General features: G+C 50.4%; 11 protein-coding genes across 11 annotated transcripts; 7 read left to right on the forward strand and 4 right to left on the reverse strand.

Annotated features, from left to right (window-relative positions):
* Positions 1 to 6,864: 6,864 nt before the first annotated feature.
* BAUCODRAFT_118131 (uncharacterized protein) lies at positions 6,865 to 7,167 on the forward strand (the record flags this gene model as incomplete). The annotated part of the gene is made up of 1 exon (XM_007673345.1): positions 6,865 to 7,167. One exon carries the CDS (start codon positions 6,865 to 6,867, stop codon positions 7,165 to 7,167), a length of 303 nt encoding a protein of 100 aa, XP_007671535.1.
* Positions 7,168 to 7,319: 152 nt separating this feature from the next.
* On the reverse strand, positions 7,320 to 8,725 carry BAUCODRAFT_28706 (uncharacterized protein). Its single transcript, XM_007673346.1, has one exon. The coding sequence runs from the start codon at positions 8,674 to 8,676 to the stop codon at positions 7,762 to 7,764; it is 915 nt and encodes a 304-aa protein (XP_007671536.1). The 5' UTR covers positions 8,677 to 8,725; the 3' UTR covers positions 7,320 to 7,761.
* Positions 8,726 to 9,376: 651 nt separating this feature from the next.
* On the forward strand, positions 9,377 to 11,103 carry BAUCODRAFT_161206 (uncharacterized protein). The gene is made up of 4 exons (XM_007673347.1): positions 9,377 to 9,561; positions 9,719 to 9,942; positions 9,997 to 10,406; positions 10,440 to 11,103. Exons 1-4 carry the CDS (start codon positions 9,456 to 9,458, stop codon positions 10,843 to 10,845), a joined length of 1,146 nt encoding a protein of 381 aa, XP_007671537.1. The 5' UTR covers positions 9,377 to 9,455; the 3' UTR covers positions 10,846 to 11,103.
* A 408-nt stretch (positions 11,104 to 11,511) lies between these two features.
* BAUCODRAFT_161374 (uncharacterized protein) lies at positions 11,512 to 13,175 on the forward strand. Its single transcript, XM_007673348.1, has 4 exons — positions 11,512 to 11,869; positions 12,013 to 12,155; positions 12,219 to 12,557; positions 12,623 to 13,175. The coding sequence occupies exons 1-4, from the start codon at positions 11,656 to 11,658 to the stop codon at positions 12,785 to 12,787; spliced, it is 861 nt and encodes a 286-aa protein (XP_007671538.1). The 5' UTR covers positions 11,512 to 11,655; the 3' UTR covers positions 12,788 to 13,175.
* Positions 13,176 to 13,387: 212 nt separating this feature from the next.
* BAUCODRAFT_144042 (uncharacterized protein) lies at positions 13,388 to 14,014 on the forward strand (the record flags this gene model as incomplete). Its single annotated transcript, XM_007673349.1, has 2 exons — positions 13,388 to 13,577; positions 13,659 to 14,014. 2 exons carry the CDS (start codon positions 13,388 to 13,390, stop codon positions 14,012 to 14,014), a joined length of 546 nt encoding a protein of 181 aa, XP_007671539.1.
* A 179-nt stretch (positions 14,015 to 14,193) lies between these two features.
* On the forward strand, positions 14,194 to 15,609 carry BAUCODRAFT_161311 (uncharacterized protein). The gene has a single exon (XM_007673350.1). It carries the CDS (start codon positions 14,374 to 14,376, stop codon positions 15,250 to 15,252), a length of 879 nt encoding a protein of 292 aa, XP_007671540.1. The 5' UTR covers positions 14,194 to 14,373; the 3' UTR covers positions 15,253 to 15,609.
* A 1,026-nt stretch (positions 15,610 to 16,635) lies between these two features.
* Positions 16,636 to 18,015, reverse strand: BAUCODRAFT_61056 (uncharacterized protein; the record flags this gene model as incomplete). The annotated part of the gene is made up of 2 exons (XM_007673351.1): positions 16,636 to 17,668; positions 17,741 to 18,015. The coding sequence occupies 2 exons, from the start codon at positions 18,013 to 18,015 to the stop codon at positions 16,636 to 16,638; spliced, it is 1,308 nt and encodes a 435-aa protein (XP_007671541.1).
* Positions 18,016 to 19,250: 1,235 nt separating this feature from the next.
* Positions 19,251 to 21,080, forward strand: BAUCODRAFT_53930 (uncharacterized protein; the record flags this gene model as incomplete). Its single annotated transcript, XM_007673352.1, has 2 exons — positions 19,251 to 20,454; positions 20,659 to 21,080. Coding segments are annotated over 2 exons (1,626 nt in total), but the record flags the coding sequence as incomplete, so codon positions are not given.
* A 429-nt stretch (positions 21,081 to 21,509) lies between these two features.
* On the reverse strand, positions 21,510 to 21,987 carry BAUCODRAFT_28710 (uncharacterized protein). Its single transcript, XM_007673353.1, has one exon. It carries the CDS (start codon positions 21,946 to 21,948, stop codon positions 21,694 to 21,696), a length of 255 nt encoding a protein of 84 aa, XP_007671543.1. The 5' UTR covers positions 21,949 to 21,987; the 3' UTR covers positions 21,510 to 21,693.
* Positions 21,988 to 22,431: 444 nt separating this feature from the next.
* On the forward strand, positions 22,432 to 24,346 carry BAUCODRAFT_161409 (uncharacterized protein). The gene is made up of 2 exons (XM_007673354.1): positions 22,432 to 23,179; positions 23,237 to 24,346. Exons 1-2 carry the CDS (start codon positions 22,565 to 22,567, stop codon positions 24,086 to 24,088), a joined length of 1,467 nt encoding a protein of 488 aa, XP_007671544.1. The 5' UTR covers positions 22,432 to 22,564; the 3' UTR covers positions 24,089 to 24,346.
* Positions 24,347 to 26,103, reverse strand: BAUCODRAFT_161406 (uncharacterized protein). The gene has a single exon (XM_007673355.1). It carries the CDS (start codon positions 25,813 to 25,815, stop codon positions 24,604 to 24,606), a length of 1,212 nt encoding a protein of 403 aa, XP_007671545.1. The 5' UTR covers positions 25,816 to 26,103; the 3' UTR covers positions 24,347 to 24,603.
* Between the last annotated feature and the right edge of the window lie 30 nt (positions 26,104 to 26,133).

A 26,133-nucleotide genomic window follows, 5' to 3' on the forward strand; every position in this document is an offset into this window, starting at 1 on the left:
CCCTAACCCTAACCCTAACCCTAACCCTAACCCTAACCCTAACCCTAACCCTAACCCTAACCCTAACCCTAACCCTAACCCTAACCCTAACCCTAACCCTAACCCTAACCCCTAAAACCCTACCGACCCTTACCTCCTATAGTACCCGCTACCTCTATATAAGATTAGCCCGAAGATATACTTTTAGAAGACTCGCCTCTAACCTATATACTATAATATGCCGTAGACCGGACAACCCTACGCTACTAACCTATATAATATACTATAGCGCCGTTAGTATATATCGATTAGCTTTATAGAAGCCCGACCTATTTTTAACTATAACCCGTTTAACGGCCGGATTAAGCTCTATCTTCTCTATCTACGCTATAAACGAATTAATTTCTAGTAGGTTCTATATTAGTAGTTCTAGAAGTCGAGTAGTAACTATAGCTATAATAAGGTAGAGGAGGTCGAGGAAGCTTCGTTGCTTATAGAGGGCGGAGATATATAGTTATAAGGAGATATATAATCGAGAGGGCCGGAGCGATATAATATTAGGTAGTAGCGCTTTATAGATCGTATATATAAATATATAGGGACTAGACTATAAGACATAGAAGTATTTACTAGCCCTAATTATACCCGGTAAGCTAGACTTAATCTTTATTATAGAGATATAGTATATAGGCTTCGAGAGATATATAGCTATACTAGCTATAATTGCCTTTATATCTAGACTACCGACGAAAACCGGTATATAATATAATAGTAGGCTTTACTTACTAGTATCCGAAGTAGTTCGGGTTCGACTTACTAGCAAACCTATAGTTATAGTAGTAATACTAATAGTTACTCTAAAACCCTTAATAATAGCCGGTATCTATTTTCTACTAAGTATACTAGATAATAGTCTAAGGGAGATACTAGAGAGAGTAGATATAGTAGACGTTATTCTAGGTAATATTAATATCTACTATAACGAGTATATAGATATAGGGACGCTAAGAGAGAGGGCCTTACTTATAGATAGATAGGCCTAATAAAAGGTAGTCTTCTAACTAGTAACCTATAGCGGCCCCGGTCCTCTTCCGGAATACTATCTTGTACTATAACTTACGACAGACTACTACTTCGTCTGCCGAGAGTACCGATCTAACTCGCTCTATATCTTAAGTAACTAGAGCCTACGAATCCTAACCGACTATAAATATATACTCGTCCTAAGCCTAAGCGAACCTACGACCTCTAGATATATACCGCTTACTCTACTAAGGTTCTATATCGATATACTATATAATCCGAAAGTCTCTAAATATTTAGCTAAGATATAGTAGAGTAGCTCTATTAGCGTAGAAAATACTCTAACTTAGTAGTATAACGTAGACGTCCTAAACGACTACCTTATTTATATTTACTAATAGATATACTACGAGGTATTAGATATTAGCTACTATATTCGGACTAAGCCTATATAGGACCCTTCGGTATAGGAACTATTCTACTTTAGCTTAGTAAGGAAGATCTTTAGCCTCGACGTCTATAACGGGCTACTATATAGTAACGACCTAACGTAGAGTACTCTAAATAAGATAGCGGATATACTAGAGGCGAGATACCTCGCTCTCTAGAAACCCGACTCCTTACTAGATAACGGGCTCGATATAGATTAATAGCCTCTTTTAGCCTTTACCTTAAAGGAGATATATCGAGCTATCGATAGATAAGATATATCTAAAGTATATAGAGCCGACAGTATCTATATCCGAGCTCTAAAAGCACTATAGGAGACGTCGTTTATAGTACTCTTAACTATTCTATATAACGCCTACCTCTTCTACTAGCGAATACTTAAAGCTTAGAATTTAACCGATATAACTCTAATTATAAAGGACCCTAACGAGACTAAAATAATCTAGAACGTATGCCCTATTATAGTAATATATATCTTCCGGAAGATCTTCGAGAGTTATATCTTAGAGCGCTTAACTATACTTCTAGGTCTCTATCTCTACTTAGTATAGGCGGGATTTCGAGCTAACTACTCGATATTAACTCTAGCTATACTTATCTATACTATACTATAGTAAGAGTTATATGCTAGCGTAGTATTTCTCGACTTTACTATAGCGTTTAATATAGTCGACTATTACTTTCTCTATAAGGCCTTATATAAATAGAGGTACCTAGAGGACTTAATATATCTACTCGATATATTATAATAGGATACCCGCTTATAAGTATTAGCGAATAGAGGCATATCTTAGTAGTTCCTATATATAAGGGGCGTCCTATAGGGATTACTACTATTACCTTTTCTATAGAACGTCCTTATCGACGACCTACTCTAGGACCTAAATATAGATATAATATATCTACCTAGTAGGGTCTTCTATACGGATAACGGAGCGCTACTATATAGCGACTAAATAAATATCCCGATTATACTAGGTAAGGTCGAGATATAGTATATACGGAATAGGATCTAGGTTAATATCTCTAAATACGGCTATATCTCGGGTACTACTATAATCTAGCTAGTTAATTAGCGTAAGTAGATAATCCTATATATATCTAAGTATCGATATCTAGGCTTTCTAATAATACTATATAGTATTAATTTCGAAGTACTCCTCGCCTTATAACTAGATCGCGTAACTGCCCGAGTAGGATTTATAGTAAGGCACTCTAGAACTTAGAGGGTTACGAACCGACTATAAGCGTTCTATAAATATCTCGCGCCGATTCTAGAGTATAGAGTACTACTAGTATAGGCTTAGGCGGTCTCGGATACTTTATAATAGGAGGGAGCTAGAGCGAAGTAAAAGGAGCTAATATAGTAGGTAGTAAGTAGTAAGTATAGCTAGCGACTAGTATAGAATCTCCTCGGCCTCTCTATACTTAAGTACCGATTTAAAATACTATATATAACTTTTTTGTTCGATCTATAGTACGCCGATCCCGCTAATTCTCTCTATTAGCTACTTTTTCGCCTAGCGCTAGATAGTAGTAGATTCCGAAGGGGCTTATAAGAGAGTAAATTGCTTGCTTTATAGAAGGCTAAGACCGAAGTAAACGTACTAAATAGGATCTCTCTATACCGCTTCTAGTAGAAATACCTTACTACTAGACTAGTACGCTACGCCTAATAGACCCTATTAGCCTCCTATATACTATAGAAAAGCCGGATTAGGAAAGGTATAGCTAATACGGACTATATACTATAGATACCGGCCTATATATAGGATATATTCTTCTAGTATCGACGAGGAGTCTAGTATTTCTACTTAAGCTATAAGTATACTACTATATCTCGTTCTTTCCGCTAGGGAGACGAAGAGTATAGATACTATAGTTTAGTTCGCCGGCTGTCTTAGTAGGACCGAGCTCGTAAATAGATATAGTAAAAGGCGCTCGGTATTTAAGGCTTATTTATAGATATAGACTTCTTATTAAACGATAAGTAGTAGGGTCGTACTTATAACGTACTTCGATATATATAGGCTAATCTAGCTATAGTCTAGAGTAATAAGTATATAGATAGTAATATTTCCGATAAGTAATTAGCTATAGTTCCTATTCCTATATTCGCTCTTAATCTCTATTTCTAAGCTTAGTCCGAGAAGACTATAAACTAGACTCTTCGCTACGATATATATACTCGTCGGCCTCTTCTCGTTATAAGACTACCGGCTACGAAGCCTTATATCTACTATAGTTATAGACTCTCCGCTATAATATATATACTTGTCGGCCTCCTCTCGTTATAAGACTACCGGCTACGAAGCCTTATATCTACTATAGTTATAGACCCTCCGCTATAATATATATACTTATCGGCCTCCTCTCGTTATAAGACTAACTACTACGAAGCCTTATATCTACTATAGCTACTATACTATAAAGTACTTAGCTTAGCTATAAAGTTTAAACTTACTACTCTTAATACGAGTTACTACTACGAAGTATTATATTAATATATATCTCTAAGACTAGCTACGAAGCCTTATATCTATATCCTAAAAACGAGGCTAAATCTTATATCTATAGCCGGAAGGATATACTAAATATATCGAATTTACTAGATAGTAAACTCGACTATCTACTACTATAGAGTAATATATCTATATAGTATAATATAGAATAGTAACTCTATATATATATCTAGTAAAGACTCTAGGAGGCCTATAGCGAGAGTATAATACGACTCCCTTCTAGTAGACTTTAAGTCCTCTAATATAGCAAATAGCTACAAAAATATATAAAACTCTACGATCCCTTAAGGAAGTTTAATATAGCGACTATAAGTATATTATAATAGTAGATAGAGAACTTAGTAATCCCGTAGAGTAGTAGTAAGTAAATATACTCTTATAAAGACTAAGGCTATATAGTAACTCTAGATCTCTTAGGCGGACTTATAAGGGTATATCTTTAAGAGCTATACTCTAAACGAGGGATAATATATATCCGAGTATAAGCTGTCTACTAACCGGTATATATATTAGAGTTAGGAAGGTCTGCCGGAGACGAGTAGAATATTCGAGAGGGTTAAGTAGTATTTCGATACGTCCCGAATAGCTCTATAATAACCTATTACTCTCTTTTAGGTAGGTCGTAAATTCCTTTATTATAGGAACGAGATAAGCCTCGCTTATTACTAATATAGAAACCCTAACCTCTAACTCTATCTTCTAGTAGTAAGACTACTAGGAAGCGATAGTTATATATATATAGGCTTACTCTAGGTCGACTAAGTAGCGGCCTACTCGACTACGTCCTCGGAAGGCTAAGATAATCTATAGATATATAGTCGAAGTATTAGTTTCTATATTTATTAGAGAGAGGGAGCCTAACGGCGACTATTAATACGAGAACCCCTAACCCTAACCTCTAAAAACTATTAGAACTTTAATAAAAACTTCTAGTCTTAAATTAAAACTCTATTTCTATTAAAAGATCTACTTATTAAGTTTTCTATTAAGCTATAAGGTTTCTATTAACTAGCTATAGGTTTTCTAATATTCTTTAGTATAAAAAGAATCTCTTAAAACTATTAGAATATTAATAAAAACTTCTAGTCTTAAATTAAAACTTAAATTCTATTAAAAAATCTACTTATTAAGTTTTCTATTAAGCTATAAGGTTTCTATTAACTAGCTATAGGTTTTCTAATATTCTTTAGTATAGAAAGAATCTCTAAAAACTATTAGAATTATAGTAGAAACTTCTATACTATAATTAAAACTTAATTTCTCTTAAAAATCCTACTTATTTAGTTTTCTACTAAGCTATAAAGTTTCTATTAATTAGCTATAGGTTTTCTAATACTCTTTAGTTTATATAGAATCTATAAAAACTATTAATTCTTTAGTAAAAACTTCTAGCCTTAAATTAAAACTACTTTTCTATTTAAAGATCTATTTATTTAATATTTTTTTACCTTATATAGACTTATATTAAATGTATTTATTAATATTAGCTTTCTCTTCTATTTAATCATTTTTTTATAGCTTTAGATTATAATATATATAAATTATAAACTTATTTTTAATTTTCTTAATCTATTTAGTTAGATTTAGTTTTTTAAGCTTTATATAAGTTTTTATAATATAAGCTATAGTTTTCCTAAGCTTTTTATAGGGTATAAAGTCTATATAAACTATAAGACTATTAATAAAAACTTTAAGTTACTAATTAAAATTTAATAAAGTTTCTTATTTTTTATTTTTTATTTTTATTTTTAGTAGTTCTAATAATTTATTATATTTTTTAGTTTTTCTATACTTTATTCTAGTAGAAGAGCTTATAAAAACTATTACTAACTTTATTTAGACTAAATCTAAGCTTTTTAAACCTAAAAACGACTTTTCTTAGTTCTAGATAGTATAACTTAGTTATACCTTTAAATAATTATAGTAGATACTTTTACTTGCCGGATATAGCTATTACGGGTCTATAGCGTAAAGAGTCTAATCTTCCTATCGATCTAAGTCTATAGAAGTTGTTATAGTAGGTATAAACAAGCTATTAGAGTACAATCGAACTTGCGCTAAGAGATATAATTAGGAGAGACCTTCGTGTGCTATATAAATCTTGCGTGATGTCAGAACACAAATCTTGAGAACACCCTGCTCGAACCAAATACGCGAATATAGTTACTTAAGCCGCGCACGAAAGTGCTAAGGTGCGAACAGTTCTTGCGTGCTTGTTGACTATGTAGCTGCAGCCGGACCATCAACGTTCCCGTCTACTCGAAATGCCTTGCGCGATTGTCCGGTGCTCACGTTTCGATTCTGTTCTCCATGCAAATTCGCCGACAAGGTCGGAGTTGCTACGCGGTGAGTTGGCGACTCCGATCTGTCACCCGGTAGAGGCATTGCATAGACGACCTCATCTTCGCTTGTCTACAACGTATCGTACAGCTTTGCACGACTCATGGATACTCCAGTACGCGCTGAGCTTGCAGAAATGGCAGTGCCTATCTGTTGAAGTTGCCGGAGCGAGGAGGCTTTCTGCGAATCGAGCTTGGCGGTGAACATCGCCGTGAGAATCTCCACTCTCGCTCACCCATAGTACGTCTCGCTGTACCGAAACTGTAAGGGGGACATGTTCAAAACCGCGGAAGGTGGTATCACTGCTGCGTAGCACGTTGCCAACATGGGACAGTCGGACTTGTGTGCGGCCTAGCTAGCTCAGGCGCGAGGAAGCGGAACGCGTCGCGCTCCCGAACTGGTCGCGCGACATCTTACGGTTGTATGCTTCCTCATGCTCGAGGGCGCGAAAGCTGCTTCTAGACCTGCGGGCCATGTTGCTGACAAGCGAGGGTGAAACCTGTCTGCGGCCTACGTCATCGTAATATGGCAACTTTCGTTGGGCAGCAACATGCTGCGCGACACTGAAACTCTTCCAGAAGTATCCTTCGCTATGTTTGGATCCGCGAAGGGTGTTGACGGTGCTACGGACGAAGATGTTGACGTGCAAAGCTTGTACGCGACTGATGGAGACTGCACCAGCGTTAAATGGAACTTTCGCAGCCTTGCAACATACCACGCGGCTTTTCAATGCATACAGACGGACGCCGCGGTTCACGGAAGTCCGCGAAAGGTGTCATCAGCGCTGCAAAGAAAGCCGCCGGCATGGTGGTCTCTTCGCGACAGCCATTGCCGGTGTCGATCATGGTTGTAGCGAGGACAGGAACGCCACGGAGCTTGCCGTCTTCGATGTTTCTAGTGGGGCGCCAAGATACTGACCTGTAGTCGGCCTCCGGCTTCAGCTCTTGCTCAGCCCTTGTACGTTGCAAGGCTCTCTGGATCAGGTCTTTGATTAGGCGCTGCAGTATCTCCGGCGCATCTTGTAAGCTATGTCGTAAGTGTTGAGTTTCTGGGCGCTCGCAAAGAGCTACAGAGACAGCGACAGCAGACCAGCACCCGCGCTGGACACGCTAACAACTGCACCAGAAATGATAGCAACACCGGTGGAAGACTATCAGCAGAGATGGAGTGAAAGGAGAAAACGTGCAGAATGATGCAAGACCAAGGCTCACATTAACATCCGCTTGAGCGTCCATGTTCCGCGCCACGCCCAGTCTCCCTATACACATCGTACTGCCACGCAAGGCAAAAGCAAGGACGTTACAGCTTCTGTAATACCACCAATAGGTCGATCGCTCCGAATCTGCGGTTTCCCGACCTGGAACGTTGACGTGCAGCCCGCCGCCAACCTGTTCCAGGTCCCCTATAACCTATGATGCGTCTGTCTCTCAGCGGACCCCATACCACCCTAACGTCGTTGCACTCTCTCAGCACTGCTTGACCGTCCGGAATGCGAGGGATCGCGGCGTCTTCTACGCCGCCTCTCGCCCTCTGGGCTTTCTTTCTTGCCATCCCATGTGTTCTGCTTGCTGGCGTACTCATCGTCTACACCGTCGTCGTGGTATCGATGCCTACGCCTTCGATCGACCCCGTCGTCATCCTCCGCCTTGTCTCCGTTCGTCCTTCTCCGATGCCTCGACCGTCTGTCCTCATCCCCACCATCTGCGTCATCTCGTCTTGATCGATGGGGCCGGTGTTTGTGATGTCGCTCACCTTCAATCCGCCCCTTCTTCCGCTTCGCCACCGCTTGCAAAGCCTCCTCAACCTCGGCCTGCTTCTCCTTCACCAGATACGCCTTCATTGGGTCATCATCGTCCATTTCCTTCCTTAACTGCGCCAGCTCACGCTCCTCCTTCAACATCGGCGTCTCCTCCCCTCCGCTTTCACTTTCCGTCCTGCGCCGCTTCTTGCGACTCTCACTCTCACGCTCCGTCTCATCGCCTTCATCGGCCTCGTCTCCGAGACCTTCCACCTCCCCTTCCTTCTTCTTGTACCGCGTATGATCCACGCTGATGACTCGCCCCATGACTCCTGCGCCGCTGAGGTTATCAACAGCCAGGTCGCAACTCCGCTGGTCTTCGTACTTGAGGAAGGCGAAGCCTTTGCTTTTGCCAGTTTCCTTGTCTCGCACAAGGTTGATGTGGACTGGATTACCGTATTGGGAGAATATGGTCAAGACGTCGCCCTCCGAAAGTTCAAAGGGAAGGCCGCCAATATAAATGTAGGCAGTGTCACGATAATCTGTGTGCCATGATGCGTTTGGTGGCACACACTTTTCGAGCTCTACATCGTTAAGGCGTTGTACCTGGCGAATGGATTGCATGTTTATCACGGGGTGAAAGGGCGACAACTACCGTGCGAGCATTCTATCGATAGCCGAGGCAGTGATGGGGTTTGGAAGCGCGAGGGAGTTGCTCGTTGATATATGCATGACTCGTGCCCAGGAGCACGGGTCACTTCCGTGCAAACTATCCTTCTACGAAGCGGCCACCTTCTCCGTGCGCAACGGTCTGCCACACACATTCGCTCCCTTGATACAGTGAGACGACCTTCACGATGTCGTGGAGATCGAACCTTGGCCAGACTGGCGCTAACACCATCCCGCTGGGCAACCGCCGCCGCTTCGGAGGCGATGACGAGCCGGAGATGATGAACGGTGGCAGCAACGGCACACCCACCCCCGTCGACGCAAAGCGTGGCCGCAGCCCGGAGCGCAGCAAAGAGCCTGAGCTGAATCCCGATGGCACGAAGAAGCGTCGCAAGCGTAACCGTTGGGGTGAGGCATCGGAGAACAAGGCGGCGGGCTTGATGAACCTGCCCACTGCCATCACCGCGCCCATGACCGCCGAGCAACTCGACGCGTATGTCACTCACTTGCGCATTGAGGAAATTAGCCAGAAGCTCCGCATCAACGATGTGGTGCCAGCTGATGGTGATCGGTGAGTGACCGGCCGATATCTCTCGTGTGTCCACATACTAACGCATTCAAGCTCCCCCTCTCCGCCACCGCAATACGACAACTTCGGCCGGCGTGTTAACACGCGCGAGTACCGCTACCGCAAGCGGCTGGAAGATGAGCGGCACAAGCTCATCGAAAAGGCGATGAAGATCATCCCGAGCTACCACCCACCATCTGACTACCGCCGCCCAACCAAGACGCAGGAGAAGGTCTACGTGCCAGTTAACGACTACCCGGAGATTAACTTCAGTATGCTTGCTAACCCACTAACTTCCCTTTCCTGCCCACCTCTTCTACTGCCCCACCTGTTCACGGCGATCGAAAGCCGCTGTCTCCCCTCTCTGCTAACGCTCACACATTGCTTCACATGGTACACACACTAACACATAGCTTCTCTTACTAACAGTCGGCCTCTTGATCGGACCGCGTGGTAACACGCTGAAAAAGATGGAGAACGAATCGGGCGCCAAGATCGCCATTCGCGGCAAGGGCTCCGTCAAAGAAGGAAAGGGCAAATCGGATGCCGCTCACGCTAGCAACCAGGATGAAGACCTGCACTGCCTCATCATGGCCGACACCGAGGACAAGGTCAACAAGGCTAAGCGGCTGATTCATAACGTCATTGAGACGGTAAGTTCAAGCAGCGACTTCTCTAGACAGGATGTCGATGTTGACTTTCACTAGGCCGCCTCGATTCCTGAAGGCCAGAACGAGTTGAAGCGCAACCAACTGCGCGAACTCGCTGCGCTCAATGGTACACTCCGTGACGATGAAAACCAAGCTTGCCAGAACTGCGGCGAAATCGGCCACCGCAAGTACGACTGTCCTCAAGCTCGCAACTTTACCGCCAACATCATCTGCCGTGTTTGCGGCAATGCGGGTCACATGGCAAGAGATTGTCCGGATCGCCAGCGTGGTCAGCCTTGGGCGAATCTACCTGCTCGCAAGCCCATCGGCGGGCCCGAAGACGACTACGAGAAGCTCATGAACGAGCTCGGCGGTGGGACAAGCGGAGACCCGAGCAAGCAAATTGGTTGGGACGACCAAGTCAAAGCGGAGGAGGGCGCTGGAGACAGCGTCCCACCGTGGCAGAGGCAAGCAACCGGGGCTCCGGCGCCGTGGCAGAGGCAAGAGCCTTCTGGTGCTCCTGCTCCATGGGCGAACCGTGGCGGCCAAGACAACTACGGCGGTGGTCGCGACAACTACAACGGAGGAGGCGGTTACGGAGGCGGCTACAACTCTGCTCCAACTGGAGGAGCTCCCCCGTGGCAGCAGCAGAATCGCGCTTCTGGTGGACCGGCACCGTGGCAATCAGGCGGTACAAGCGGCAATGGAGGCGGGTACGGTGGAGGAGGATATGGTGGCGGAGGTGGGTATGGAGGTGGCTCGGGAAGTGCTCCGCCATGGCAACAGAACTCCGGTGGTGCTGCACCCTGGCAGCAGGCTCCGCCTCCCCCGCCGCCGCGCGATGATGTGCCTCCGCCTCCTCCGCCGCCGAGGAATGATGTACCGCCGCCTCCGCCGCCGGCGTAGGTGAAGACATGGGCTTGGTGGGTGGGAAAGCGTGGGTTGAGGAGTCCGGTAGTTTCAGGACGGGCGAGGTGGGCGGTGGCGAAACGTGGTACGGGCAGGAAGAGCCAAAGAGGTCTGCTACGTACTTCTTGATCGCCTGTGTCATAATGAAAACCTGCATCGTGCGCGGCGTTCTGTATTGGCACCTCCTTAGCTGATTGGTTCAGCAGTGTGACCTTAGAAGAAATTATACATCCCGACGCGTCCGAACCTCATACGATATCCTTCGTTAACCATCCGGGGAATGGTTCCCTCCACGCCTGGTATTTGCGCGATCATGAACTGCCGATTGCATGTGGCGCACCTGCCCATGTACGGCACAGATCATACCCCACAACTCCCACTTCTCTGCCCCACAAAGATCCTTGCTCCTGGCTCGCTTGCCTGAGAGCTACACCCCAGACTGACCGAGAGGGACCGTTCCGCGCACGCATTTGGGTTGTGATTGGGCGCGCGTGAGCATGCGACTGCGTCTGTCTTCATCAGACCACGCCTCGACCGATGTGTTGGAAGCGATGCCGAGATGCCTGCCAATGAGGCCTGGCTCGTTGGCTCATGCGCCGCGTGCCCCAATATCCTTGAATGCGGCCATGTGAGCAGCCTGGCGGCGTGTACCGTGCATGCATCATGCGTGCACTCAAAGCCCGGCTGTTGTTGAGATAAGTAGTCCCAGCTAGCCAGCCTTTCCTGAAGCCCCAGCGTCTCCTGCTTACCACGAAACTCTACCCTTGTCTCAACTGTTCTCTCTTCGCAGCAGGCCAGTCTGCAGGAATGGCCTCTACCAATCGAAGCCCAAGCAGTGATGCCGATATCGAGGCGCAGAACTTCGTCGTCGACATGGAGAAGTCGAACCCAGAGTACAAGCTCACGCACACGCAGACAGGGATGACAATTTCGCCGGAGCTCTTCGAGAAGCTATACCTGACGCCCAAAGTTCCGCATGCGGGTGATGCGATCAAGCGGTTTGCGAATCCTACAGCTATGGGTAAGCCTTTCAGCTAGAGACGAGGGCAACCTCGATTCACACAAGCGCTATGGATCGGGCAACCGCGATTGTCATGCTCTGAGGCGCATGTTGGACGGCAAAGAAGTTGTCGGAACGGCGCTGACGGTATGATCGTGATATAGGCTTCGTCGGATTCGTCATCTCCACCTTCACGTTTGCTATGGTGAGCATGGGCTGGGGCGGCGCGAATAGCCTCGCCGGTGTTGCGGGCATCTTCTTCTTCGTCGGACCAGTCTTGCTCATCCTCGGCACCATATTCGAATGGGTGGGTCAAGACAAAGGGTTTGATAACGCCGGCAATACTCGCTGACATTGCTGTCGCACGCAGATCATGGGCAACTTCTTCAGCATGATGGTTCAGTCTCTGTTTTCGGTCTTCTGGCTCTCTTTCGGCCTGCTTCAGCTTCCTAGTCTTGGAATTGCAGCTGCCTACTCGCCTACCGGAGATGCTGCAGAAGGCGCCATCAGCGTAGGGTATACTTCGACCGTCGGGCTGTATTTGATCGTTTGGGGATTTGCCCTTTTCACCTTCTGGATCTTCACGCTCAAGACCAACACCGTCTTCGCCGGTATCTTCTTGTTCGTGACAATAGCCGCATGGATACTGGCGGGAGCGTACTTTGAGCTTGGAAAGGGTCACTTTGAGATGGCGACGAAACTGCAAAAGGTTGGTTGGCATGCAAATACGATACATTGCCTCTGAACGACCACCTGCTGACGAGTTCCTCACAGACGGGCGGAGCCTTACTCTTCATAGTAGCAGCACTGGGGTGGTATATGACCTTTGTAATCATGGCGGCGGAGATGAGGCTAGGGATCAATTTTCCCGTTGGAGACCTAAGCCACTTCTGGCCGCGGACAGATGTTCCTTTGGCGGAGACGGAAAAGCAAGACTGAACATCCATCAAGGGCTAGGCCTCGAACAGAGCTGGAGAAGATGCACGTCCGCGAGATCAGGAATGGGCGTCGGTGAAGCTGCGTCTTGGCAGCAGCGACCACATCGCAGACCTTTCAGAGTGGATGGGTTGTGATCCACTGATGGGTGTTGCCACACCATGACATACACTGTTTTGTGCTGGGTGTCGCCAAGCATTAGGTCCCATATTCCATATACGCAGCGACTTCAAGTCAAGATTGGGAATGCTCATGCACGTGAAGAAAGCGTCAAACGGAGTCGATTGCGTGCCTACTCGCTTTGAAAGATCCCCAAGTTCCTGCACGATAGCCTGAACAGTATTTACCGAGGCGAGCCAGTAGCGCCGGCGTCTTCATCATATCCCCGACGCTCATCTGCGTCACTGTACGTTGGATCAGACCTCACGCGACCATAGAACTTGTTTTTGCGTGTGTGATTGCAAGCAGCGATACTCCGCCCGCCTAGTTGTTCTGCATCCTGTAGATCGATACTGAAAGGACTACTCCATCAACCAGCAAACCATCACATCATCACCGCACGACCACCTTATCGAAGGGCACGAGAGTCATCTGCAGGTGAACATGGCCTCACCTTCGACCCGCGCAGGGTTTGCTGGCTCGACGGGCGGTACTTCCTCCGCCGCCATCCTTCTGGGCAAGCAGTTCAAGCAGATGCAGACGGACAAGGACATACCGGGTATCAGCTGCGGCTTAGTTGGGGACAGCGTCTTCGAGTGGGAGATCATGCTGATGCTGGATGAGGAGCAGGACAGTCTGTACGGAGGCACGTAATGCGGCTTGCTCGAACAGTATTGTCACTAATGGCATCCATGCTAACGTTTGCTCCTACTAGGCGGTTGCTTTCGAGCGAGGATGACCTTCCCATCGGAATACCCTCACATGCCTCCTACACTCAGCTTTTCAACACCCCTCTTCCATCCTAACGTCTACTCTTCCGGCGAGGTCTGCATTAGCATTCTACATCCACCCGAGGACGACAAGTATGGATACGAGTCAGCTGCGGAACGATGGTCACCCGTGCAAACGCCCGAGACTATCCTGCTAAGTGTGATAAGTATGCTGGGTAGCCCGAATGATGAGAGCCCGGCCAACATCGAAGCGGGCAAGCTGTGGAGAGAAGATCGCAAGGAGTTTCGCAAGAGGGTGAGGAAATGCGTGAGGGAGAGCCAGGAAAGTGGGTGGGATTGAGTCTCATTGCGCGTTGACGCAGCCTCCACGAGACTCTACTGGCGTACTGGCAAACGTATAATGACATCCTATGGCCTGGAAGATGAACTGTATGGCGTTGACGTTTGCTGGGTCGAAGGCAGGGTGGTAGACGGAGAAGGTCCCAGTGGGGCGCACTACTTCCACCATTCCACGTGACTGGACCCACTCAAGAGCTCCATTCACCATCGCGAAACGTGCAAGCAACTTGCATTTTTTCGCAGCGATGTTCCAGTCACACAACTTCGCCATGTTTGCGCTGCTCATCTTTGTTCGTAGTATCTGCGGAGGGACATCCTGAACTTCCTTGTCCAGTTGGGATACATAAGAGACACTCTCGAATGCGCATGGCTGCTCAGCGATACGCATCGACCATGGCACCCAACACCCCGCCGGAGCTCGTCAAGACTTCCACGACCACACTCGGCCAACTCATCGAAGAGGCAGTTGGCCTCCGCTCCGCTTGGCTCAAGCAGGTGCGAACGGCGCTGAACGACGTGCAAGCGAAAGATTCGGCGGATCCTCACCCAGAACTGATGGTCATACTGGAAGATTGCGCAGCCCTGGTGTTCTACTACGACGTACGACACGCTTGTCTCAAAGCGGCAACGCAGGCCATCGACAGCCAGCTGCAAGGGACCGCGCAGCGCGCTATCGATCTAAGCGGCAAGGCGCTGAAGACGCAGATGATGGCAATGCGAAATGCCTATGCCAAGCGCTTGTTGAAGGCGCTCAAGCCTCTAGAAGCAGGGTATGTAGTGACAGCAGAGCAGGTACAGGAGATCTTCACGGCGGCTAGTCTCATGGGTCCAAGCGACCTGACAAATTCCGAGGATGCGCCCAAGACCGTCGGTAATGGTTTGCTTCTGCCTTTGATACAGAAAGTTGACAAGGCCACCCAAGAAGAGCGAATGGCTTTCAATCTCATGGCACAGATGTACGACTTGGATGTGCCGGAGGATGGCTGCTATGGAAGATACCTTGCTCTGGCGAAGGAGAAACTGCAGAATGAAGTCCTCAAGCAGATTCGGGTGATCAGGCGATTGATTGCGAGGGAGCCTAACGGCGCGTGGCCGGTTGAAGTGGCGGAGTTGAGACGCAGGGTTGTGGCGCTGAAGGATATGGATGCCATATTGGCGGCCGGACTTGATGAGGAGGAGGAGGAGGAGAAGGAGGGGGATGGAGAATCGAAGGTGGAGGCACTGTCGCTTGAGAGATAGCACTCTGGTTGGTCCGCAGACCAATCGGGACGTGGCAGGAATGGTATGTAATAGCCTGCGGATGCACAGACTGACGCGTGCCACTTGACCTGTGAACGCGCCAACGCGCCATAGCAACCATGCCCCTAATCAATACCCTCGTTGCTTGTGAGATGTGAGATGCCTGTCACGGAGAACAGGTCAGTGCCCGCAGATTTACTGTATAAAGCTGGATACCACTTATACATAAGGGCACCGTTTACAAGCCGTCCAATGCTCTTCCGTCCAGACATCATGTCCTCGACTCCCCTCATCCACCTGTCTTGCGCGAGGTGCCATAACGCACAAGCAGAAAGCAGAAAACTTTCAGCCTTTGAAGCGATGCTCAGCGTGTCCAGCGCTGCTGTATTGCTCACAGATATGCCAGAAAAAGCACTGCAGCAATCATAAGCCGGGGTGTCATCGCTTTCGAGCTGGCCTCACCACGCCTCATAATCATGCAACCATGCGTTTACAGATGAGCGGCCTCACAAGTCTAGGTGGTCAAGCCGATGATGCGACGAAAAGGCCCTATAGCACTGCTGCCGGCCCTGGAGACAACAATATCTACTATTTCGAAATCCCGGAGCGTCACCGCTACAGCATTCTCATTTGGGGTCCGTTTACCCGCTGCAAGCAGAAGTGCCGCAGGTCTTGCGGATTTGCGGTCTCGGACGCGAACCAGGCGGCAATACTTTTAAGAGCTCCTGGATGGCAACCAACTGAATTCATTCGAGCACATAGCTTGCGCAACCAATGGCGAGCCGAACACAGAAGGGCGGTTTCGCTTGTTGACCGAGCATAGCCCCATCATGGTGTGTGATCTGCTAGGCCCGGCGTATGCTGGCCTTGTTGGTGAAGTCGTGAGTCTTGCGCACAACAGTCGACCTGATAAGCGGGAAGACATTGGCATGTCACCTCGGAGCTTGCGCGTGCATGGTACCTTGAGGCGCGGTCGGCCGCTATGGACGCCGCACGCGCTGTTGTTCCGACGCTGGAGACTGGCGAGGGGGCACGTTTCGAGGAGATGTCCATTGTTGACGCAAACACGGTGTTTACGGCGGAGGGCTTCCATATGGTTGGTGGTAGAAATGTGATCTCTCACACGGTCACAGTCGACTTCGAACCGGGTACAGAGGTAGCTCATTAGGAACAAGTTGTGCAATGATCGCCGCTGAAAGGGAGGCGCTGGTTCAAGGTTACATTTTAGGTCCGGCGGGTGGAAGCTCCGTACGTAGGCTTAGTAGTCGATTTAGACGGCCGGCCTTTGGCAACCTTCCTTCTCACCTGCGCCCGCTTTGAGCTTTGGAGCAAGACCTGATCGTTCCGATTGCGCTGGCGGTCGTGACATCTCGTTTACAGAACTCAAGTCCACCAGAAGCTCACGGAGAAGCTCGTGGTTAAGCTTTCCACGTAATGCCACCAGCCCACGGGTATGTACATGCATTCACCGGGTGCCAGTACAGCCTCCACATACTTCGCCTTCTCGAACAAGGGAAATAGCTTGCGCAACCCTCCTTCAACATCGAGCTCACAGCTTTCGCTAAGGCTAGCTCGGAAAACCGATACGTCGACATGAGATGTGTTCTCCATGCTGATGCCGTTCTCATCGAGGCCGCGCGGATAGACGTTCGGTGTCTGACTTGGCGCGTACAGCCGGATGTACTTATAACCCACGACCTGGCAGAGAATGTTGTGATACGGATCGGTGTGAAGCGGCGTCTTGGTGCCCTTTGGACCGAGCCAAGCATTCAACAAAGGCTCATCGAGCGGCTCCGCGTTTCCTAGTCCAGATGTCCGAAGACTGTCTTCATCCAATTCCGTTGCAGCGTAGCAGTAGTCCGGCACAACGATGTCGTTCCGCAAGGCCGGAATCTGTGCGAAAAGATCGTATTGTGCGAGGTAGCCAACTTCCGCGGGTTCCGATGGAAGTAGGAACGCGCGCATGTACTCACGGATGGTCATCAAACGTTGACTCCAGCCTTCGGAGGTATAAGATTCTCCAATCTCGACTGGTACAAGACGGCGACCGCCTAATGTCCGTCGAAGAAGGTAATTCGGATCATGCCACAGCTGACTTGCAGGCCAGTGTCCCATCGCACCTGGCACGATGAGCGGGCCGGCGCCTTTGCCGAGCCACTTCTGGAAGCCTTCAAGATCAAGGACATGCACAGCCCGTGGAACAGCAGAACCACTATCGACAGCTCGTTGTGGTACTACATCGAATGTGGCTGGGATGTCATGACCCAGATCTGGTGTGACGAGCTGCTCAAGCTGCCCGAATATCCTACGGAAGACTGGTCCGCGGCCAGGTGCACCGGCAAGGATGATACCTGTATCGAGAATCCTAACAACAGCATCAAGCCAAACATCGCCGTCGAGCGTGGCTTCCACCACACTTTGAACGACCTTACTCCGCTTGTTATCGTTACCAGATTGCTGATGCTGAAGGTCGCCTCGTTCCCGTAACAGCTCACTTGCCCTGTACAGGCTCGCTTCTTCGTATAGTCTACGCCATTGCGACGGCACCTTAGAATAGGAAAAGCTGTGAAGCTTCTCGTAAGTGAGATCTAGGACGGTGCCGGGACAGTTTTCGATGACACGCAGGGGAGCCGGACCGCAGAGATGGATCGTTTCATTGAGAGCGGGCTGACTGAGAAGGTCAGTAATAAAGTCAGCCAGGCATCCTAGTCGTCCTCTGCCATGCTGCGCGTCGACCTCGACGTCAGCAACACCTCGTTTCATCGGTCAGTGCAGTCTGGTTCAGCGCGGCAGCGCAACCGTGCAACCGTGCTAGACTTGCGGCTCTTGCGAGCCTTGACAACCTACCTTCGCGAGACCGCAAAGCGCTGGATAGCCACTGAAGGTGCCGCTACACATCACAGTCTTACGATGCACGCGCCGGCTCAATAGTCTGTGATACCACAGCCAACAAGCCTCGGAGATTGAGACTGGTCAATCAACGGTTGAATGGTTGGGTTGATCGCGCGCAATCAGTCAAATGCTTCGTGATCAGAATCGCTGGTCCTGCAGTATATGCGTCCCTGAATCCTTGCAGAGCGCCACGCTGCTGCAGGTTCTTGGGTCAAATCCTGGTACGACCACACCGCTTCCACGTTGCATGCAGGCCGGAGTAGGGTTCAGCGGCTACTCGTAAAGGTAACAAGTGGCTGGCAAGAGACGTCATCCCGGTACGACAATCCTGTGGGCTATCGTGGTCGTTGTATGCCAAGAACAGGCACCACTATACTCGACGATTGACGGACTGAGCCTTCGAAGTGCACAGTCTCCGCGAACGTGAAGGAGCCGATGGCAAGTGGCGCCTAGACCCTTGATTTGTCTCGGGAACATCCGAGATATCGCAAAGCGTACGTTCATTCCGCTTCCTCAGCTACTCAACTCCTGCTACGAGTGCAAGCACGGCGTGGCTCCGGTATCTGACGCCGAGCAACCGAGCAGCTGTACTCTGACATTCACCAGTATCGCTGGACGATTCAGCAGACTTCAATGCGAAGGCTTCCCGCCTCCTATGTGCCCCGCCGAATAAGAACGCATGGTGGTTACACCAATTTTCACTCTCACACCATCAGTGAACTTAGCCCGCGGTGCCGAACGTAGCACGGCATCGCTGCACCCTATCTCATCGCAAGCATGATTTGCATGCCCGGAGGTGTGTGACGCTGCACCAAAAATCCCCAGATACGGTCCAGAATTGGTAAGGACATGGGCTTTTCGGCAGACGCGTTCGGTGCAGGTTAGTTGGTGTGTTTGTTCATCTTGTACTTGTAAACTGTTCGCCTTTATTCACACCGCTCTACATGCTCTTTCTCTATTCCATTGCACAGTAACGCTACACGACACGACGGACGGTGCTGCCCTTGCGCCAGCGCAGAGATAGCTCGCCAAATGTGACAAACATCCGCCTTAGTCAAGCAACCATGGGCACAAGGAGCTTTGCAGACGTGCCGCCGACAGCGGCAACAATCGCCTTGAATGCCTACATCTTCGGGTACGGAGGCCACTCTCTCGTCACACCTCACACGGCTCTCAAGCAGTTATGGTGGACAGACGAGCGCATCGAGCGCAAGGTCACCAGGTCCTTCGTAGTCTCCAAGTTGCGTGGCGAGGAGCGACAGTTTTTGGACAAACCGCTGGCCTTCGGAGAAGGTCTGACTGACGGCACGTATATGGACTGGATCCTTGAGCGGGCGAAGCGACTCTTCCTCATCTTGACCGTCATCGGAGTACCAGATCAGATCTTTGGCTGCATCGATGACTCTTGGGATGATGACGACCTTCCGTTGCCGTTGGGGAACGTGAAGTGTCTTGACCTATCATACGATCATGACGAGGCGCTGGACCGGAGATTCTACGATGTACAGTTTCTGTACCTACTGCGCGAGCTTCGCCCCGGCGCACACATTGAATATGGGACTAACGAACACATACCTATGGATCATGCCAACACTCTGCCGCCTGCAGTAAGCTTACAACGGTGGGATAGGGTGCACTTCCCCAGCAGGCCAGAAGAGGTTTACATGCGACGCAAGTACCTTTTAACGGACAAAGAGACTGGCTGCAGCTATGCTGAAGCCTTTGCTCGCGATATCCAACAGGCACGTGCTCTGCACCATGAGCACATTGCCAATGTCTGGGCGTCGTACACGTCGCAAGATGCAGGTTACGTGCTCTCTGATTTCGTTGGCGAACATACTTTGGGAACATTCATTGACCACAGAATGCCCATACAGTTCATGCATGTGAAGGAGAGCGACCGCCCGCGAGTGCTGTGTGAGTGGATGCACTGTCTTGCTGACGCACTCGCATGCCTTCATCATCGCGGTGTAGCGCATGCGGCGATCAGACCATCAAACATTCTGATCGACCACGATAACCACATCGCTTTCGCAGACGTTGGTACGATTCCAACATTCCAGCGAGGAAAGAAGCCGCACAAAAGCGAGACCTACGACTATGCCGCCCCCGAGTCACAATTCTCCAGGCTTCCGATTGTGGTCACGTCCAGCCCGCCACTAAGCAGCAATACAGCCTTTAGCAAGCTAGCCAAGACCAACTCTGGTAACAGCAGCTCGTCGGCATCGTCAGGCTGCAGTAGCACGAAATCCATCAACGTATGCACTACTGCTGCGACCAGCCCGACATCGACGCCATTGTCTATCGAGCGTTCAAGCCACATCAGTGCAGTCACCGCACTCTCCCCGCCGAGTCCGCCGCCTCGAAGCTCTTCGTACAGCTTCCGCAACTTCAGCCGCCATCTGGAGCTTGCGGGATGCCCGTCGCCGTCCATACCCACCTCACCGCGCAGTTTCAATAACCTGCCGCGACGTAGCTTCTTGGACCCCGAGGCTCTTTGCGACCTTCCAGAAGTCACACCGGAGATGTCGGACATCTACTCGCTTGGGTGCATCTTCCTTGATGTCGTCACGTTCATCCTCCGCGGCAAGCTTACCGACTTCGTCAAATTCCGGTCTACGCGCATGCAATCAGTACCGCTGAGCAGCAGCGTAGGTAAGGTCCGGACAGACCACAGCTTCCACGGCAACCCGGAGAAGGTTGACGTCTGGATTATGCTACTGAAAGAAGAAAGTGCAGTTGTCCGAGGCGAGATCTTCCGCGGTGTACCCGAGCTGCTAAAGCTAATACGGAGAATGCTGATGCAGAATGCTACGCTGCGACCCTCCGCAAGAACAGTTCGAGATAGATTGCAGGAGGTCTTGGTGGATCAATGTGGGATGAACACGCTATGTTGCGCCGGTCGCGAATGGATTGTACCTGCAGCGTCGGAGAGCTCAAAGCCGCCGCGGGAAGATTGTAGCACGCCGGTCAAGACTCCACGCTTATCAACGCGTAACGAATGGGACTGCGCTCGGGCTGGCGGCATGTATGGCGACAATATGAGTATCCGAAGCTGCGCGGTCTCTCACGTCTCGTCGGCGCATGCACATCGCAGACGGCGGAGCTCAGCAAGAGCAGCTACGATGAAGATCACCTCATGGCGTAAGGCGCTCATTCGCGCGGCCTGAGCGGGTGTAGCTTGACGGTTGGGTATGTGGTTAACCTGGTTTATTCAGCCGGAGACGTATCAGGTACTGTATACTATAGTGACTTATGCATGGTGGCGTTGAGCACATCGGGGTCATGTCGCCTTACCTGGGGCCGCCCAGCCTTTTCCGTCTTGGATGCGGCATGTCAAGCGTTGGGGATGAGGTAGCTGTAATGTTCTGTCATTGCTATTGAGTCTGCTTCGTACCCTTTCTATAGACCGTACCCTGTTGCACTGAGCTGCACTCAATCGCTCGCTTTTGCTATATACATGTAAATTCGCTGGAAGTCACGGTAGTTTAGTATCAGCGCTCGCTTTCTGTTTCCAGCAGACTACCCTTGCCTTACGGCCACGTTTAGCTACGCGGTGATGGTTGAGATTACGTCCGCAGGCTGCCATCCACGAACTTGAAGTGGCAAGTCGGAAGGGATGCTCTCGGCCACGAGGGCAGATATGGTAGTCACCAAGTAGCCTACCTGGGCAATATCCTCGAGCATTACTACTAGAGTGACGAGAAGGGGTCGGCAGCCCACTCTGCAATTGCCGCCTCCCACGTGCTCCCGTAACACACTGGCTACAGTAGTATAGACAGAGACAGCTTGCTGCGAGAGCATGTTTCTGCCCAGGTTTGGAGGCTCGGTCGCTCAAAGGCGTCAAGCTCTTTGGTGCAAAAGGAAAAAACAGAGAACGTAGAAACAAGCTAGTGTCGTTGTCACGAAGCTCAGACGGCGTCGAGCTTGCACTCCAACAAGCCCCCATTCCCTGTACTATAACCGGCAACCGGGCGCCAAGGTGTACGCTTGCGGTGGAGCCGAGGCGTACTCTCCACGTGAGACTCGACCTCAACCCGGTGGAGAGGCAGGTCTGGGCGCTGATCGGAATAGTGCGGAGAAGCTTTCCGGAGTGATGAGCAGGCGGAGTAGGGGTTGGAGTGGGTTGTTGACCATGACTCACGCGCTCCATTGCCTCCGTCTTGGCCGGACTGGGAATGGCTCGCTCAGGATCCGCAAGCACTGGATGCACCGATGCAACAATGCTACAAGGATCTTGAGCCCCGCCGTGGCCGCTCTGCCCTCCTTATGCGGCAGAGCTCTGGATGATGCCTCGGAATGGGGGTGTGCTATAAGATCGGTACGGCCTCCCACCCAGGCTCATGGTAGGCCGTTCCCTCTGGACTTGCATTACGTCTCGATCAGCGACGGTCGTCTCTATTTAGCTTACTAGTTCAAGATGGACGCCAGTCGCGAGAAGGAGTTCGTAACTGAAGAGGAAGACTTGAAGGATGTCGAGGGCGTGGTTGCCGAAAACGATTCTGCGCTCGACAGAAGAATTACAAGGAAGATTGACGTTCACATCCTCCCCTGGATCTTCGCCCTGTGGCTGCTGGCCTTCATTGATCGTTCAAACATCGGCAATGCTAAGCTGGATGGTCTGACCAAGGATCTCCACCTGACTGGCGATAAATACAACGTTGCTCTGACCGTCTTCTACATCCTCTACGTCCTCATCGATGTCCCAAGCAACTGGCTCCTCAAGATTGTCGGGGGCGGGCACTACCTCCCCATCCTGGCAGCATGCTGGGGCATAGTCGGCACATGCATGGGCGCCGTCAAAAGCTATGGTGCGCTGATCGCCTGCCGCATGCTGCTCGGAGCGTGTGAGGGAGGCATGTTCGGCGGCATCATCCTTTACCTGAGCATGTTCTACAGACGCCACCAGCTCATGTTCCGCCTGGGCGTCTTCTACTGCGCTGCTCCTCTGTCTGGCGCATTCGGTGGGCTCCTCGCCACCGGCTTGGCCGAGATCAAGTATCATGGCTACAATGGGTGGCCGTGGATCTTCTTCGTAAGTCGCACATTCTGCATCCACCACCAACCGTGTACTGACTTTATGGTAATGCAGGTGGAAGGCGCCATCACCGTCCTCGTAGCAGTAGCAGCCTACTTCTTCCTCCCTCACACGCCCAGCTCATGCCGCTTCCTCTCCACAGAAGAGCAATACCACGCCGCTCACCGCCTCCGCGTCGACCTCCACGGCGCCGCGAACGTCGAGCACGTCGAGGAGGAAGAGTTCAGCTGGGTCTCCGTGCGCATGGCCCTGTTCAACTTCAACACCATCGCCATGAGCCTGAACTTCTTCCTCATCCTGGTCCCAATCTACTCCTACAGCCTCTTCCTCCCCAGCATCATCAGCGGACTCGGATACAAAGCAGTGCACGCCCAGCTCCTCACCGTGCCGCCGAACTTCACGGCATTCCTGATGGTACTTCTGAGCTCGTACATCAGCGACAAGATCAAGATGCGTGGCCCGATGATCGTAATCGGCATGATACTCGCCGCCATTGGCTACATCATGCAGATCGCCGCACACAGGCCTGGGATCAAATACGCAGGCACCTTCTTCGTCGCCGCCGGCGCATTCCCTTGCTCGCCGCTCGTGCTGGCATGGCTGAGCAACAACCTCGCGCCCCACTACATCAAGGCCACTGGTCTGGGTCTCCAAGTCGCTATTGGCAACTGCGGAGCTTTCGTGGCTACGTTTACTTACCTCAGCCAAGACGCGCCCAAGTACCGTAAAGGCCATGCCATCAATCTCGGTGCCCTCGGACTCGGTTTGGTGTTGACGACGGTGACCATGGCTTACATTCGTTGGGAGAACGCTGCCAGGCGGAGCGGGAAGAGAGACCATCGGTTGACGCAGGCGAACAGTGTCGCGTTAGGGTACAAACACCCGCACTTTGAGTACACTCTGTGATCTTCTTGTTGTATATAGAGAACAGACAGAAACGTGTACACCATCCGTCTGGGCAGTGCTTGCAGACCATCAAGCGTCACCGTTGCCATTCATGTCGAGCTTCGGCACCATCATCCTCCCCTTCATCAACGTCCACGCCCAAATCAGATCCACAATTGCCACATCGAAGAAACTGAAAACCAAACTCCCGCCAAAGACAATGGAATGGTACTTCCAAGCATCGTCTACGGTAATACCAACCTGACTCACCACCACCGCCCACGGCAAAACCCAGCAAATACTGCTAACAAGCGACTGATACAAATACCACCTCGGCCGCGTGGCGAGCAAAATGGTGGCGAGCTGCGTGGCCAAAGCGTAGAAAATGTAGCACCAGTCAATGGTGCGCCACATCTTCTCGGTGATAAGGGAGACGGGGTTAGAGGCGGAGATGTAAAAGGCGAAGTGGCGGGCGCCGTAGAAGGAGAGGAAGAGGCAGAGGGGTACTTCGATGATCAGGGCGATGAGGCAGGAGGTTAGGGCCGGGCGGGTGATGTCTGCGCGGCTCTTAGTCGTGCTATGCATGCGCCAGGCTGGGAAAGGGTGGATGACTTACGTAGCAGCTGCGACTTGGTTGCGTGAGGTCGGCGTTCGTCCGAACCAATACTTCTACGCCAGGAACCCCAAGCGTGTCCGACGAAAGCTAGCGAGGTGGCCTCGAGCGACTGCACGGGTACCATGATCAGGCCCCATCGGATGGTGCTGAAGACACCCCACGCTGTGGCGTAGTCGGAGCCCATCGCTACAATGCCGCTGACGAGCCACAGATATAGGGCGTTGCGGACGGCAGACTCGGTGAAGGTGAAGAAGCCTGGCCTGGCTAAAGTTGACAGGCTGCCGAACGAGGGTCTGGCTTCACGAGGAACCTGATGTCCATCCACGGGCTTGATTCGACGGCGCTGCCTGGCTGTGATGCTGACGAAGTACGCAAGGCCTGCAAGAGAAGCAGTCATGTTGCAGGCGAGCTGCGTCGCGGCTTGAGTGTTCACTGACGGATGTATACCGCGGACATGGAACCTCGAGATCACAATCATGTCCAGTACAATATTAACGACGAACTTGATGGAGCTGATGAGCAACGGTACATCCGGCTGGTCCAGGGATCTGGTAGCCGACGCGACCGCTGTTTCAATGGCGGATGACAGAGCCGAGAATGCAGAGATCCGGACGTACGTAAGGGACGCTTCACGCACAACGGAGGGCACGAACGCGTCTGCGAATTGCCGTGCAGCGCCGAGAAAGCAGACGGACAAGATCAGGCCGAGTGCGCTTTGGAACAAGATCAGGGTGTATGATAAGCCATGGCGGTCGGCAAGTGAACGGTTCGACTTGTCTGCGATGATGTTCCAGGCAGCGCGCGGTAGACCTTCGTTGATCACCTCGGCGACGACGCCGATGTAGGTATAAGCATCGGTGGTGACTACGAAAGAAGCATCGATGTCGGCCACCCACAGCTTGCTCAGAGTGGCGTAGAGAGCGGGGAGGGTGAAGGCGGCGATGTTGAAGAGCAAAGTACCAAAGTACCTTTTCCTGCTCCATGGCTTGACAAGAGTGTCTGGCGGAGGACCGCCAGGCGCACGCACTCCAGCGTCGGTAGTGCCAATTATGGTATCGTCCTTTGAGAGCATCGTGTACGCATGGCGGAAGACCGAAGAAGACCTTGCGGTCCGCAGTAGGTGCCCGATCATATAAGGCGAAGCTCAAGCTACATCTTCCCGGTGGGGGTGGTATGTTTGGTGGGAGGTGTGCGTGCAGCATCTGCTGTGAAACGTAACATTGCAAGGCTGGGCATGGACAAGGCAATAAAGTCAACGAGGAAGCGACCCAATGGGATTTGCTGATATGCAATGACTCCAAGCGTGCCTAGATGAGATGACTAGAGGCGTGAAGCATCACCTCACCCTTGCTGACTCGCGCGGCGGTCGTTATTACAGTTGCATTGTATAATATTTGTTGTTCTAATTCATGTTGTCTTGTCTTGTTGGTGGAGATCGGAGGTTGTATCA

The sequence above is a fragment of the Baudoinia panamericana genome (assembly GCF_000338955.1).
Source record: "Baudoinia panamericana UAMH 10762 unplaced genomic scaffold BAUCOscaffold_1, whole genome shotgun sequence".
In the NCBI taxonomy this organism is placed as follows: domain Eukaryota; kingdom Fungi; phylum Ascomycota; class Dothideomycetes; order Mycosphaerellales; family Teratosphaeriaceae; genus Baudoinia; species Baudoinia panamericana.